Source organism: Mobula hypostoma, chromosome 1, assembly GCF_963921235.1.
Source record: "Mobula hypostoma chromosome 1, sMobHyp1.1, whole genome shotgun sequence".
NCBI lineage: Eukaryota > Metazoa > Chordata > Chondrichthyes > Myliobatiformes > Myliobatidae > Mobula > Mobula hypostoma.
Window position 1 is genome coordinate 126,866,822 of NC_086097.1, and position 15,607 is coordinate 126,882,428.

The 15,607-nt window shown below is 42.2% G+C and overlaps 1 protein-coding gene across 1 annotated transcript in view; it reads left to right on the forward strand.

Annotated features, from left to right (window-relative positions):
* The window catches only part of LOC134339989 (collagen alpha-1(XXI) chain-like), a 258,137-nt gene that overhangs the window by 23,190 nt on the left and 219,340 nt on the right, over nucleotides 1–15,607 (forward strand). Inside the window, exons 2-3 of the mRNA XM_063036872.1 lie at nucleotides 12,224–12,316; nucleotides 13,631–14,191. Of these exons, the coding sequence (XP_062892942.1) occupies nucleotides 12,224–12,316; nucleotides 13,631–14,191 (654 nt within the window). The remainder of the gene's footprint in view (nucleotides 1–12,223; nucleotides 12,317–13,630; nucleotides 14,192–15,607) is intronic.

Consider the following 15,607-nt stretch of genomic DNA (forward strand, 5'->3'; position numbering starts at 1 on the left):
GCTGTGGTTCTGTGGAATGTTCTGCCTCAGAAGGCAGTGGAGGCCAATTCTCTGGATTCTTTCAAGAAAGAGTTAGATAGAGCTCTTAAAGATAGCGGAGTGAAGTGATATGGGGAGAAGGCAGGAAAAGGGTACTGATTGTGGATGATCAGCCACTATCACAGTGAATGGCGGTGCTGGCTCGAAGGGCTGAATGGCCTACTCCCGCACCTATTGTCTATTGTCTACGTCAAATGTGATCCCACCACCAGTCACATTCTCACCTCCTCCCCTTTTATTTATTGATACGGTCAACAATGTGACTGCTTGGCTCATCCATCTCCAGCCAGTGGTCCCCTATCCGCTAGCCCTCATTTCCTCCCTCACCACCATCCGGAAACCTAAACTACTCTCGTAGATAAGGCAGAGGTTCGCTTGTACCTCTTTCAACTTGGTCTCCTGCATTCACTGCTCACAATGTGGTGAGATCAAGTGTTGACCAGACAGCCATTGCTGTATCATCAATGGCCATTTTGAGCTTCCAGTTGAATGTCATTTTAACTCTACCTTCCACTCCCACATCAACCAATATATCTTTGGCCTTCTCCATCGCTATGAAGTGGCCAAACAGACACTGGCAGAACCCGATGATGCAGACACTGAATATTATAATTTCAGAAATCAGAAGCAGGTTTATAATTACTTATATATGTAATAAAATTTGTTGGTTTGTGGCAACGGCAAGACAAAAAAATTATAAGTTAAATATTAATTGGCGCTGAATAGGAATAGTATGTTATTGTTCATGTAGAAATCTGATGGTTGAGGGGAAGAAACTGTTCCTAAAGTATTCAGAATGTATCTCTTCCCTGAAGGTTAAATGACAAGATGGTGTGACCCAGATGATGCAGATCCTTGAGGATGAATGGCATCTTCTTCAGCTAGCGCATTTTGAAGATGACCTCAGTGGTGGGGAGGGCTGTGCTTGGAACAGAGCTGGCCGAGTCAACAACACTCTGCAGCTACTTTCACTCCTGCACACTGCAGCCTCCATAACAGCTGGTGTTCCAACCAGTCAGAATACTCATCATCCTACAGCCGCAGAAACCTGCCAGAGACCACAAGACATAGGAGCAGAATTAGGCCAGTCCATCATGACTGATTTATTGTCCCTGTCAATCCTATTCTTCTGCCTTCTCCCTGTAACCTTTGTTGGCCGTACTGATCAAGAAGCTATTAACCACTGTTTTAAATGTACTCAATGACTTGGCCTGCATAACTGTCCATGGCAATGAATTCCACTGATTCACCACCCTCTGGCTAAAGAAATTCCTTCTCATCTCAGTTCTAAAGGCATGTCATTTTATTTTGAGGTTTTGTCCTCTGGTTCTAGACTTCCCCACTATGGAAAACATTCTCTCCTTGTTCACAAAACATAGGTCTTTCATTATTAGATAGGTTTCAATGAGATCCCTCCTCATTCTTCCAAACTCCAGTGAGTACAGCCCCAGAGCCATCAAACACTCTTCATGTGTTAACCATTTCCTTCTCATGATCATTCTCGTGAACCTCCTCTGGACCTCTCCAATGCCAGCATATCCTTTCTGAAATAGGGGCCCAAAACTGCTTACAATATTCCAACTGTGGTCTGACCAATGTCTTAAAAAGTCTCAGCATTATATCCTTGCTTGTATATTCCAGTCCTCTTGAAATAAATGCTAAGTTTACATTTGTCTTTCTTGCCACCAATTCAACATGCAAGTTTATGTTTGGGGAATCCTGCATGGTGACTCCCAAATCCCTTTGCACTTCCCATTTCTGAATTTGCTCTCCACTTAGAAAATATTTACACCTTTATTCCTTCTTCCAAAGTGCATGACCATACGCTTGCCTACATTGCATTCCAACTGACATTTCTTTGCCCATTCTCCCAATCTGTCCAAATCTGCAGACTTCCTGTTTCCTTTACACTACCTGTCCCTCCACCTACTTTTGACCACAAAGCCAGCAATTCCCTCATCCAAATCACTGATATATGATGTGAAAAGAACTGGTCCCAACACCAACCCTTGCAGAACACCACTAGTCACCAGCAGCCAACCAGAAAAGGTGCACTTAATTCACATTCTTTGCCATCTGCCAATTTCCTGTCCATGCTAGAATCTATCCTGTAATATTGTGGGCTCTTATCTTGTTTAGCAGCCTCATGTACAGCACCTTGTCAAAAGCCTTCTGAAAATCGAAGTAAACATCTACTAACAGATTTGTTAGTCAAGACTTCCCCTTATGGAAACCATGCTGACTTTGGCCTATTTTATCAAGAGTCTCCAAGTACCCCAAAACCTCATTCTTAATAGTGGAATCCAACATCTTTCCAACCATTGAAGTCAGGCTAACTGGTCTATAATTTTATGTCTTTTTCTTTCCTTCCTTCTTGAAGAGTGGAGGGACATTTGCAAATTTCCAGTCCTCTGAAAGGATTGCAGAAACTAGTGATTCTTGAAAGATCACTGTTAATGTCTCCATAATCTGTTTATCTACCACTTTCAGAACCCTAGGGTGCAGTCCATCTGGTGGAGGTGACCTCTCTACCTTGAGGCTTCATATGTCTCGAGCAACTACATTCACTTCTGTCCCCTGGTGCTCTCAAATTTCTGGCATACTGCTGGTGTCTTCCATTGTGAGACTGAAGTAAAATACTTAATAAGTTCATCCGCTATTCCTTTGTTCCCCATTATTACCTTTCCAGCAGTCTGATATTCACTCTCACCTTAACCACAAGCTGCTCAGCAGCCATCTCACAGGTATTCCTTAAATTCCTTCTTTTTGGATCCAGTACTTCTCTGATTTTCCCAATCTACCTGCATATTAAAATCCCCATAACTATTGTAACATCGTCCTTTTTATCTCCTGTCATAATCTGCACCACATCTGGCTACTGTTTGAAGGCTTATGTATAATTCCCATCAGCACCTTTTTACCGTTCCAGTTACTTAACATGAGGAAGTTTTTGACAAGAACAGACCATTCAGGCCAACAAAGCTTGCCAAATTCCTATTCACATAGTGTGTTGAAATAACTATTGAGTTTAGATGACCCATTGAGGCACCCTTTGAGAGAAGGGTAGTGCAGTCTGATGTGACCAGAATGAACATTAAATTTTCCTGAATGCTATTGCTATCTCTTTGATTTGGAAATTAAAGAAGAAAAACTCAGCTTATTAAAGAAGAAAGACGCATAGCAAGACAAATATGTGACCAGAATGAACATTAAATATCCATGAAGTAAATTTGAAGGAATTGGGCTTGCTGGGTTGGGTCTGGAATTAAATGTCCGATGTAATGATGGATTTGGCCTTGAACAATCACAGAAGGATTCCATCGATTCCTAGTTGGAATGACTTGTTTGGCACCAAAGGATGTCATTTGGAAGAGGCAATTGTATTGTCTGATGTTCTTCCTGAACTCATTTGCAATAGGTTCATCATTGCTGTACAAATTGAGTTCATTAGGTAGAAGCTGCAAATTGCCTATCCTGACCTTTCCCTTCATACAGCAGAAATGTGCGGTTTCTCCAGTGAATAGGAAGGCACGACAGTGAGGGCATACTCTGGTCATTGAACCAACATCAGCAGAAATGTGCGGTTTCTCCAGTGAATAGGAAGGCACGACAGTGAGGGCATACTCTGGTCATTGAACCAACATCAGCAGAAATGTGACGGCATGCGAATCATGCATTTTGCCTTGCTCTTTCTCTGTCAAGGTATTGTTGAAAGTGGCCATTGTCGTCTTCAGCAACACTCACAAATTCTGGAGTTGATCTTTCCTTTTCTCCTCTGTCTCTTCCTCTCTCCTCCTTCTCTGCCTTTTTTTGTCATTCTAGAGATGCGCAGCCCTTTCATCCTTCGTCTCTTCATCTCTTCTACCATTTGTTCTTTCTCTCTTGATCCTGGAGTCGTGCGGCCCTGGCCTGATCGGATTCTTGTTCTCTCTTCCGTCTGTGCCTATTGTTGTCAATTTGGAGACGTGCATCCCTGTCCTCCTCTATCTCATCTTCTCTCATCTTTTTTATCCTAACTCTTTGATCCTGGAGTCATGCGGCCCTGGCCTCATCCAATTGTTGTTCTCTCCCTCTCCTTGCCGCTTCCCGATGACGATTGGCATCATCTCTTGACCATCTCTTGGCCCCTTCTCTTTCCACGTGGCATAATTAGGCTATCCATATATTTTTACCCTAATGCTTGATAGAAAATAGGAAGCAGTAACACCAAAGCCTCCAAGCTGCTGAGGCTGCCCGTGCGCATGCGTTGTGGTGTGGCGTCGTGGTCTCCATGGAAGGTGGAAGCGGCTCTGTGAGCATCGTGAGGCACTGCTGAGGCTGGCCATGCGCATGCGTCGAGCTGTGGCATCCCGATTTCCATGACGGCCGATCGGGTCTCGGTTGAAAGGCAGCCTGTTGATTTTTGGCAAATGAGCAATTTTATACGAACATATAACCCTGAACTTTGCCTGCATTCTGTAAATTAGCACATTTTAATTCGATTCAGCCAAAAAAAGAGTGCCGCTTTAATGTACCGTTTGCGCTAATTGGAGGTCATAAACAGAGCATGAGAGTTTTAGTAGGATAGAGATTGGAAGTCTCTACAGTACTGCTCTCAACTACACAGCTAGGTAGTTTGTTCCATGTGTCCACAACTCGCTGTGTAAAGAAATGCTTCCTGATGTTAGCCTGAAATCTCCCTTTAACCAGTTCTCCACCTATGACCCCATGTTCTAGATGATGGATTAATTTTGAAGTGGCAGCTGGCATCCACCTTACTTATACTCTTTGGACACTTCTATCATGTCTCCTCTCATTCTACATCTACTTAGACTAAAAAGATTTTTTTAAATTCTTTCAATCTTTGTTCGTAGCTGAAACCCTGCAGACGTGGAATGAATCTAATTGCCCTTCTCTGAACTCTCTCCAATGTCGACACCTTCCTCACAAAACTTGGAGATCAAAATTGTACACAGTACTCAGGGTGTGGCCTCATAAGCACATTATACAGCTTAAGGAGAAAGTCTCTGGCCTTGAGCTCTACTGAGCGCGTTATTGTAGCCCAACAATCTGTTAACCTTCCTGGTTATTTCTGTGCATTGCCTAGATGGTGATAGTGATAAGTCTACCAGGACACCCAATTCCTCCTCATACAGTGCACTTTCTAATTCAAGACACTATTGTATATTTATATCTGATATTTCTACTTGTATGTAATATTTTACATTTATTAACATTAAATTTCAGCTGCCCACATCTGGATTTTGTTTAGATTTAACTGTACTGATTCTGCTGCCTGAGTGTTATCAGCCCGTTCCCCCCTAAGTTTGTCATCTGCAAATTTTATTAGTTTATTTGTTATGTGTTGATCCAAATCATTAATGTAAATTAAGAACTGCAGTGGTTCCAAAACTGATCCCTGCGGAACCCCACTTTTAACATCTTCTAGGTGGGAAAATGATCCTCTCACCATAACTTGTTGTTTTCTGTTTTTAAGCCAACTCTGCACTCATTCACACACCTTACCCTGAATCCCTACCTTCTGTAATTTGATTATTTACCTCTTGTGGGGCACTTTGTCAAAGGCCTTCTGAAAATCCAAGTAAATGATATCAGCTGCTCTATTCTTATCATAAATTTTAGTTGCCTCTTCATAGAACTCCAGCAGATTAATAAAACATGATTTTGCCTCTCCGAACCCATGCTGGTGTTCTTCTAACCTACCTGTTCTTATCAGTTGTTTTTCCATCTCCTTCATTAATAATGTTTCCATTATCTTACCTATGATACACGTTAAGCTTACTGGTTTATAGTTACCAGGGTCGGTGTGGTCACCCTTTTTATATACTGGGACAACATTAGCCCATTTCCAGTCCTTAGGGATTTTGCCTGTCCTCACTGACTTTTGAAAAATACATGTTAACAGTTAACTCTCACAAAAAGATTTTACATCTTTAACTTCTGCTCTGGCCTTCCCTTTTGCTTTGTTTCCACTATTCTAAACTGTTAAACTTTTGAACCTAATATTTAGTTTAAAGGTACACTTCAAGCCATCTCACTGACTGCAATTTTGCTCTTTTATTTGCCCATCTTTCTTCACAGCCTCTTTGCACACTGTATCTACCTGTATACCAATTGCCCCACCCTCTGCCCTATCACTCCAGTTCCCACTCCCCTGACAAATTGGAGCCTGGATAACATACCATACACCTGATGAAGAACAGCTGCTGATGTGCCTTTGTGGTTCCTCAATGTGGTGGTCCAGGGTAGATACCCTGAAGTGTTGACGCTCAGGAATTTGAAGCTGCTCATCCTTTCCTGACCCCTCAATACTAAAACACTTCATCACATGGCCAAGGGGAATATTCATTGAGGCAGCTCACCCTTGCTCTTTTTGGGCACTGGTATGATTGAAACAGGTGGGATCCTCTATCTGCCTTCCTGAGAGGTCGGGGATGTCCTTGAAAATTCCAGCCGGTTGATCAACATAGGCTTTTGATACCCTTTCAGGTACACCAGACTCTGTGAGGGTTCATCTTCTAACGTTGGCCACCAAGACAGAGATCAAGGGTTATCGGATGCTGTTGGGATTCACAAAGGCATTGTGTTATTCTCCCTTTCAAAGTGTGCATAGAAGGTACTAAGTTCTTTGGGGAATGAGGCATCACAGCCATTTATTCTGTAGATAACCCGTACCCCCCACATCCCCCCCCCCATTTTCTTCTGCACACACTCACTTGTCAACTTAATTTTCTTCTCCCTTTGCTCACCTCTCCCTTCACCTGGTTCCATCTGACCATCATCCGCTCTGCAAGTGTTTCCACTCATCACCTACCAGCCCCTGAGCCATCTCCCCCTCCTCCATATAGCTACATATTGCCAATCATTCCTCTTCCGTCTTGGTCCTTGCAGGGTTTTAACCCAAACTGCTGAATTAGTCCTTTTGCCTACACAGATGCTGCTTGACCTGGTGAGTTCTTCCAGCATTCTCATACTGGTTCCAGATTCCACCACCTGTAGTCTCTTTTCTCTGCCCATAATGTGGACTGAGGCCAGGATTCCTTGCACCTCCTGCGTGGAGAGTAGTGTTTTTAATAATGAAAATTGCCTGTAGCTGACAGTGTGCGGTGGTGGCAGGAAAGAAACTTGCCTGCCCTGACTACAGGGAAGAAATTTTGCAGAAGGCTCACTCCACATACCTCAGGGCCCTTTTTAAAGTTAAGGAAATGATGCCCACATCTGGTACACCCGAGCAGTTTGGGTACTCCTTCTACCGTTAACTCTTCAGTTAATGTACTCTTGAAAAAGAAAGACTTCCATTGATAAAGCAGCTTTCACTGTCTGGAGGTTTAGCAGTCTGTAAAGTACACGTGACATAGGGGGCAGATGTAACATGGAGCTACTATTCATAGTGACGCCCTGTACTTACAGATGAGCCGCAACAATTGGGCTGGGCTAAGCAGAGCCAGGAGTGCTGACTAGACTAACTCGCTAACTGTCAGTGAAGCTGTCTGGTGGCTGCTCTTGCAGGGCCTGCATGTTCTCCTGTCACCGCAGTCTTGTCACAGTGTTCCTGTCTCACATGTGATTTTCTTTTTTGTTCATTTCTGACTTGTGAATGGTTTGGAATAGAACCCTGGCATAACCTGGGGTCTGCCTGTACAATAAGCCCCAGTCAGCATTGTGGCAATGACTAGATCTTCTGCTTTAGTGATATTATCGAAAGGCTGGTTGTCAAAAATTGACAAGTATTCCTGTCATTGCCTCAAATGACCCTTTGTGGGAGCTTCCTCTGCACAAATCGGTACCAGATGTAAAGCAGTTTGCGATTATACAAATCCAAGTATTCTTCTGAGTGGTTTAGTTACAAATATCTTACAAAAGCCTGTGGCTGGGGCAGAGAGATGCTGCGTACCCTTCTTTCTCAGTCCTCAACCACTGATGCCACTGGACCAAACTCAAGTTACCAAGAGCAATATGACTCAGCAGTTCAGCTACTTGTTTCCAATCTTTTAATGCCTTAATGTGAAACGTGAAGGTGGCAGCTGGCTTTCTGGAATAAAAAAAAACATAAGAAACCTGGAAGCATTTTTAATTGCAATCTAATTGGTCTTTACAAGCTAACAACAGGAATTCTGCAGATGCTGGAAATTCAAGCAACACACATCAAAGTTGCTGGTGAACGCAGCAGGCCAGGCAGCATCTATAGGAAGAGGCGCAGTCGACGTTTCAGGCCGAGACCCTTCGTCAGGACTAACTGAAGGAAGAGTGAGTAAGGGATTTGAAAGCTGGAGGGGGAGGGGGAGATGCAAAATGATAGGAGAAGACAGGAGGGGGAGGGATAGAGCCGAGAGCTGGACAGGTGATAGGCAAAAGGGGATACGAGAGGATCATGGGACAGGAGGTCCGGGAAGAAAGACGGGGGGGGGGGTGACCCAGAGGATGGGCAAGAGGTATATTCAGAGGGACAGAGGGAGAAAAAGGAGAGTGAGAGAAAGAATGTGTGCATAAAAATGAGTAACAGATGGGGTACGAGGGGGAGGTGGGGCCTAGCGGAAGTTAGAGAAGTCAATGTTCATGCCATCAGGTTGGAGGCTACCCAGACGGAATATAAGGTGTTGTTCCTCCAACCTGAGTGTGGCTTCATCTTTACAGTAGAGGAGGCCGTGGATAGACATGTCAGAATGGGAATGGGAATGGGATGTGGAATTAAAATGTGTGGCCACTGGGAGATCCTGCTTTCTCTGGCGGACAGAGCGTAGATGTTCAGCAAAGCGGTCTCCCAGTCTGCGTCGGGTCTCACCAATATATAAAAGGCCACATCGGGAGCACCGGACGCAGTATATCACCCCAGTCGACTCACAGGTGAAGTGATGCCTCACCTGGAAGGACTGTTTGGGGCCCTGAATGGTGGTAAGGGAGGAAGTGTAAGGGCGTGTGTAGCACTTGTTCCGCTTACACGGATAAGTGCCAGGAGGGAGATCAGTGGGGAGGGATGGGGGGGACGAATGGACAAGGGAGTTGTGTAGGGAGCGATCCCTGCGGAATGCAGAGAGAGGGGGGGAGGGAAAGATGTGCTTAGTGGTGGGTTTTTAAAAGGGGGAGAGAAAAGGAGCTTCAAGACTTGTTTCTTGGCTGTTGGCAACTGCTCAGAATTAATGGGTGGAAATAATCACATAAAGTTTCATGTAGTTTTCTCTCTCCAGGACCTAATGGGGGTTTATGGTAAAAAGGGGATCCCAAAAGTTTGCAGTCTGCTTGGGGGGGGGGGGTTACAAATATACTGAATTATTTATTAAGGTGGATCTTGTATGGATCAAGGTCACTCACTGTATTGTTTAGATACAGTGGAGTAAGTCAAACTGACAAGGAAACTGCTTTAACAGATCCATAAACCAAATGCTAAATGCGCCGTGACTTCTATTTTCTCCTGCAGCTACTTACTCTTTATAGTCGTACTCTTTTGTTTACTGTTCCATACTGTGTAACTCAGCAGAGGTTTGAATATGTTAAGTGTATTGCTCTTGTGAAGGTTTTGCAAGAGTTGATGTGGCAGTTTGCATTAAGCCTGACTCACCTTAAAGAATGAAAACAGATTCTGGTCCTACCCCCGTGGCAGTGCTCGTTCTGCATGTCGCTGCACCATTCCTACTTTTGAGTGTGTCTGTATATGAAATCATTAGTTTGAGATTTGCTTCATAATGCTTAACTCTCTGCACTTGAAAGGACCCCCGGTCTCTTCACTTCATTCTTCACCGATTCAAGATGGTTTCTGTCATCCAGCTTTATTTTCTAGGACAACTGAGAACAGGTGTTAGTCCTGCGTACATTTTAGCTCAGCCCTAGCCAAGAGCACGTCAGAGATATGAAAATAATTGTTAAAGTCATTACATTTCCTTGCCAATCAAGTACACAAATATTACCCAGTGTTGTTTGAGATGCCATTGAACTTGGCACTGATGCCAAGTTAATCAGTGAAAGGAAAGTGGTGATGGTATCAACGCCCCAGGAATTATATTTTTTTAAGTAGTGCGCAGCTGGAGTTGTTATGTTCCATTTTGTTTGGCTGGAATTTTGGGAAGAATGGTGATAGAAGGTGAAAAATGACAGATCAGGAAATATAATTGGGAATACAAACAAAGCTTCCTTATTTGGAAGGGAAGTGAAAATGTGGAACTTGCTTCTACAAGGAGTTGTTGGACTAGTGTGGGCATGTTTCAGGGCAGACAGGAATGGAGGACTGCCATAATAGATTCAGATAAGGAAGGAGGGAGGAAGCCCAAATGGAGGATAACCCCAAAAAGGAATGATTGGTCTGAATGACCCGTTTCTGTGCATATCTCTGGTGTCATCCTATGCAATTTAATGATCAATTGAGATGTTTTAATCATTTATCAACGTCAAACGTAAACAATTACCTCAAAGGGAAGTAAATGCACATGCATCTCCATTTGGATTGGATGAATTCTGAGGGAAGGGCAGGCACAAGAATGGAATAGAAATTATGTTGGAATGCTCAGGTGCTGCAGCTACCAAAGCTAACATCCAGATGACAACAGAAGATAGTCTCTGGGCCGTATCTGGCTAATTGAGATGAGAATGCAGTGCTGATTGTACCTCAGCAGCCAGACAGATCGCACCATATGGGAAAACAATTTCAAACAGCCTGCCATATCAGTAATGCACAAACCATTTTAAAAAACGATGGATCAATAAAAGAGTATATTAAATGAAATTCTCACAGAAATCACATATGGAGGTGGATATCATTGAGACTTGATATATAGGAAGCGCAGAACAGGAAAGTGGGAAGATAAGGGAATGTGGTTTAGATGTCAAAGAAACTGAGTATGAGAGTTTTTTCAGTTGTATTTGACACTACTTGTGATAGCAATGGAATGAAGGATGAGGAAAGGTTCTGACGAAAATGACACATACAATATTCTGACAAAGGACATGTGATCAAGTTTTATGCCACTGCATGTAATCCAGATGGCAGAAGTACAAATTTATTTGTGTATTTTAATCTGTTTTGATTATTGTATGTTAATTAGCTAACTTTCTAATGCTAGTAATTTAGTTATGCCCATAATCACTTGACCCTGAGTGGTTAAAAGACTCACTAAATTACATAGGAAATGTAGCACACCAAAAGGCCATATGAGACAAACCGAGCTGCGGAATCCTACCTGAGCGACGTTTAGTGAAAGCACTCCTTGAATAATTTAAGCTGGAATAAAGCAAAAATAGAGGTGGTGAGGCAACATTTGGCTGGGAAACCAGCAACCAAAAGGTGCATTAGTGAACTGAGGTTGATAAACTTTGAGAGAGCTGCATTAGGACAAAGAAGTGGCTGATGTAAGGAGTTGCTAAATACACTGGAATCAAACCTCCTTTTATGATTTCTCAGTGCCTAAATGAAGAAATTCCGCCCTAAACAAAGAGAGAATGTCTAAACGAATGACTTCATTGAAAATAATAAATATTCTTGATTAAAATGCAGTTTAAGATTATGGACGAGTTTTATTATTGTTTGAAGTTTCTGTAAGCAAAAATACATAAATATCTCTGGTTGCAAAAGACCATATATGTGTCTTATTTGGTGATTTGGAAGGAGAACATTTGGCTCATTGAATCTACACTGGTTCTCAGAACAATGTCATCATTTCCATTTTCCCCACTTATTTTCCAATAACCTATACCCTCATGCCTATCAATGTTTTCCAGTTCACTTCTACCCAACTACAATAGGGGCAATTTACTGTGGCCAATTAACCAACTAGCTCACGTTCAGGAAGAGTGAAGAAATTGGAACACACAAGGGAAACCCATGCTGTCTACATAGCAGACAGAGTCTACATAGGAAGCTGCTGAAGTCTGGATTGAACCTGTCACTGGACTGACTGTGTCACAGCAGCATTATTTGTTGTACCATTGTATCACCTCGTTTCTAAATGAGTTGTGTAGTTTAAGGAGAGACAAGTCTCTCGAGTAACTAACTACTTTTTGGTGCCCTACCTTATTATTACTGGTTATTATGTTTCTTTGTGACACCTTAAACTATCTGTCTGTAGTATTTTAGAGTTACAATAATGTTTTCTGATGCCATTTTAGTAGGATTTTGGTTCCTTGAGCAGCGCTTTTTAATAGATTAACAAAATACGAATGTGTATATCAATAAAATACTTGTTTTCTTTGTTTGTAGGTACAATGAATTTGTGCATAATACGGATTTTAGTGGTTTGTTTGCAGTCTTATTTATTTAGTGGGGCAGTGACGGATGAAGATGCACGAGCAGGTGAGGACTTCTTGGAGTATCTCAGACCGACGTCAACCCAAAAGTATGAAATAACTCTTTGTCATTAGTTGTTATTAAATTGGTTACCAAACGGTTAACTGACTGAATATTCTTGAAGTACATGTGACTACAGTCGGCCCTCCTTATCCGCGAGGGATTGGTTCTGGGAGCCCTCGCGGATACCAAAAAACGCGGATGCTCAAATCCCTTATTCAACCTGTCTAGGGGTAGTGGGCATTAGGACCCGGTGGTGGAGCTCTGAATCCGCAGTGTTTCTGTTCACGAAAGTAATCACAATCGCGATTTAAAATAAAGTGGCAATAGTAAAGTGATCGGAAAGAGATGAAATGTCATCAGTCATTGGAAAAGCGTTAGGCTACAGTCGGTCAACGATCGGAACAATTTTAAAGGATAAAGTGAGAAATTCCCTGCCCCGATGAATGCTACAATTATTACTAAGCAACACAGTGGTTTAATTATTGGGTTTTGGGGTTTTGGGTTTTTGATCCTCCACATCAACCCGAAAGGGATGGACAGTGTACTTGGGAGTGATCTGTCACTGGATCGAACTCAGGAATTTCCGTTCCCGAGCCCGGCGCTGAAGCATACGTTTCTTAAGTGTTTTATAAGCATAGAAAGGTAAAATATATGCTATATACTAAGACAAACGTTTGACTAACTGACTCTAAATAATACTGGATGTACCTGTTCCGACTTACTTAGTAAGAGAACTTCCGGTTCTTTTTCGATCCCGATCCACGATAACCTACACACATCCTCCCGTATACTTTAAATCATCTCTAGATTACTTATAATACCTAACACAATGTAAATGCTATGTAAAATACTTGTTATCCTGCATTGTTTAGGGAATAATGACAAGAAAAAAGTCTGTACATGTTCGAACAACAAGTGCTGGAAGAGCACTTCCGGGTTTCCTCGATTTGCGGTTGGCTGAATTCGCGCATGCGGAACTCGCGGATAAGGAGGGCCAACTGTATATCCTTGAATATCCGAAGCACACTGGACATAGGTTATTGAATGTCTAAAATACAGGGTGACCAACATAACGGAAGGAACCTTGCAAGTATCAAATGATGCTCTAATCAATTGTTCCCCAGGCACACTCACATGGCTTTATACTTTATGGCTTCTGCCTAAGAAAATGAGGCCTATGGTGTTGTATTTGATCCTGTAAAATTATCTAATTTTAACATGCGATTTTAAAAGAAATGTTGACAGGAAAATGTATTTAACTGTTTTATTGAATAGCACCATCAATTTTTACACAAATTTTTCCCTTTCTCTCAATAGGGTGCAGAACAGCAGTGAATGATTTAGTTTTCATCATGGATGGCTCTTGGAGTGTGGGATCGGATGATTTCGAAACAGCAAAGATGTGGCTGATTAATGTTACAAGTGGATTTAATATTGGACCTGAATATACACAAGTGGCTGTTATCCAGTACAGTGATACTCCACGTCTGGAAATTTCATTTGACCAGTTCCAGACGAGTAAACAGCTGATTGCTGGAATAGAAAGAATTAAATATCTTGGTGGAAATACTCAAACAGGCCGTGCTATTAAATTTGCAACTGAGTCTGTTTTTCCGTCTTCACAAAGGACCAAGATGGCCAGAAATAAAATTGCTGTTGTTGTCACAGATGGAAAATCTCAAGATGATGTTATGGATGCCTCTGTTGAAGCACGTGTAAAGAAAGTAATTCTATTTGCCGTCGGAGTTGGGTCAGAAATAACAGAATCTGAACTTAAAACAATTGCCAACAAACCATCTACAACCTATGTTATGTTTGCAGAAGATTATAGCACCATAGAGAGAATTAATGAGGCTATGAGGCAGAAGATTTGTGAAGGTGAACACTTTTTAAAAAATAATTTCAATTTACCTTGTAGCTGTGTGATTGCACATGGCTCTGTGAATATGTTGTGTGTTCAAGTTTATGGGTGTAGCTTTTTCCAGTTTTGAGCAGCTGCATAGTGCAGACTTGAAATTATGCAACTCAAGAGCAGGCAGGAGAGAGCTACCAGGGTGTTATTTAGTCTGAACTGAACTTACTCAAAGCTAATTATGCAATGACAGAGGCAAAGGTTAGGAATCGCATTGTTTAATAGTAGATGGAGACTGTATGCTAGAAAGTGTCCCTGTGTGATGAAAGAAAGTGTTAATTTCCAAAATATAAATTGCTGCAGCACTTCCCAATCCATCATTACAGGTGGGAGTAAATTAAGGAGGCTCTCCACCATTGAAACCTTTGATACTACCTCTGAACGTTCTTTGGTTCTCTTGATAATACGCATTGCTCCATATTACTTAATTGTACCATCGGCAAAAGTATGCTGCACTGTTGATAGATTTTCATGAAGTACAACTTCGGATTTACAAACTAAAGGACTGAAAATCCTCCAACTACTTTGAGAAAGTGGGATAATAAAATGGAAACTTACTTTTGGATTCGTGTTCGGCTTTCTTATCATTGGACGTCTTCCTGTTGCACTTGGTGTTAACCAATAAGGCACCATCAGGTTACTAGGTAGTCTGAGGAAGCTAGATGACTATGGCATAATTGCAGTTCACTCTAGTGCCATAAACCTCTGCAGATGGAGAAATTTTGTGTTGAATCTTCAAAGGAAACCTTTCAAGTATTGTGCATCCCAAGTTAGAGTACAAAACAATGATGTAGTTATGCTAAAAGAGCCACTCGGAAACAACCATAATGTGATTATATGTGGACATGGAACCACCACTCACCTACACACTGGGGGGAATTTTGCAGTAGCTAGTTAACCTATTTCTAAGGTAGGGACATGTTCGGCACAGCTTTGTGGGCCGTAGGGCCTGTATTGTGCTGTAGGTTTTCTATGTTTCTATCAACCTGCATGTCCTTGGGAGCTGTGGAACACCAAGAGGAAACATGGCATGGTCACAGAGAGAACAGGCATTCTCTTTGCAGATGGCATCTGAAGTCAGGATTGAACCCAGGTTACTAGAGTTGTGAGGCAATTGCTCTACCTGGTGAGCCACTGTACAGTTCCGTGCTTCTCCCCACTTACACATCTTGGCTCCATAATTAGCAATGAAAGTGAAACAGAGAAATGGTTAACAGTTCAAGTTTGAGACCCTTCACTAGAGAACTAGATCTTGTCTGAGACCAGAGCGAGTTTGAGACTCTTTGCTAGAGCACTGGACCTTGTCTGGGTCCTGAGATGTTAACTGTTTCTCTTTCCATGGATGCTGCCTGACCAACTGAGTGTTTCCAGCATTTTGTTTT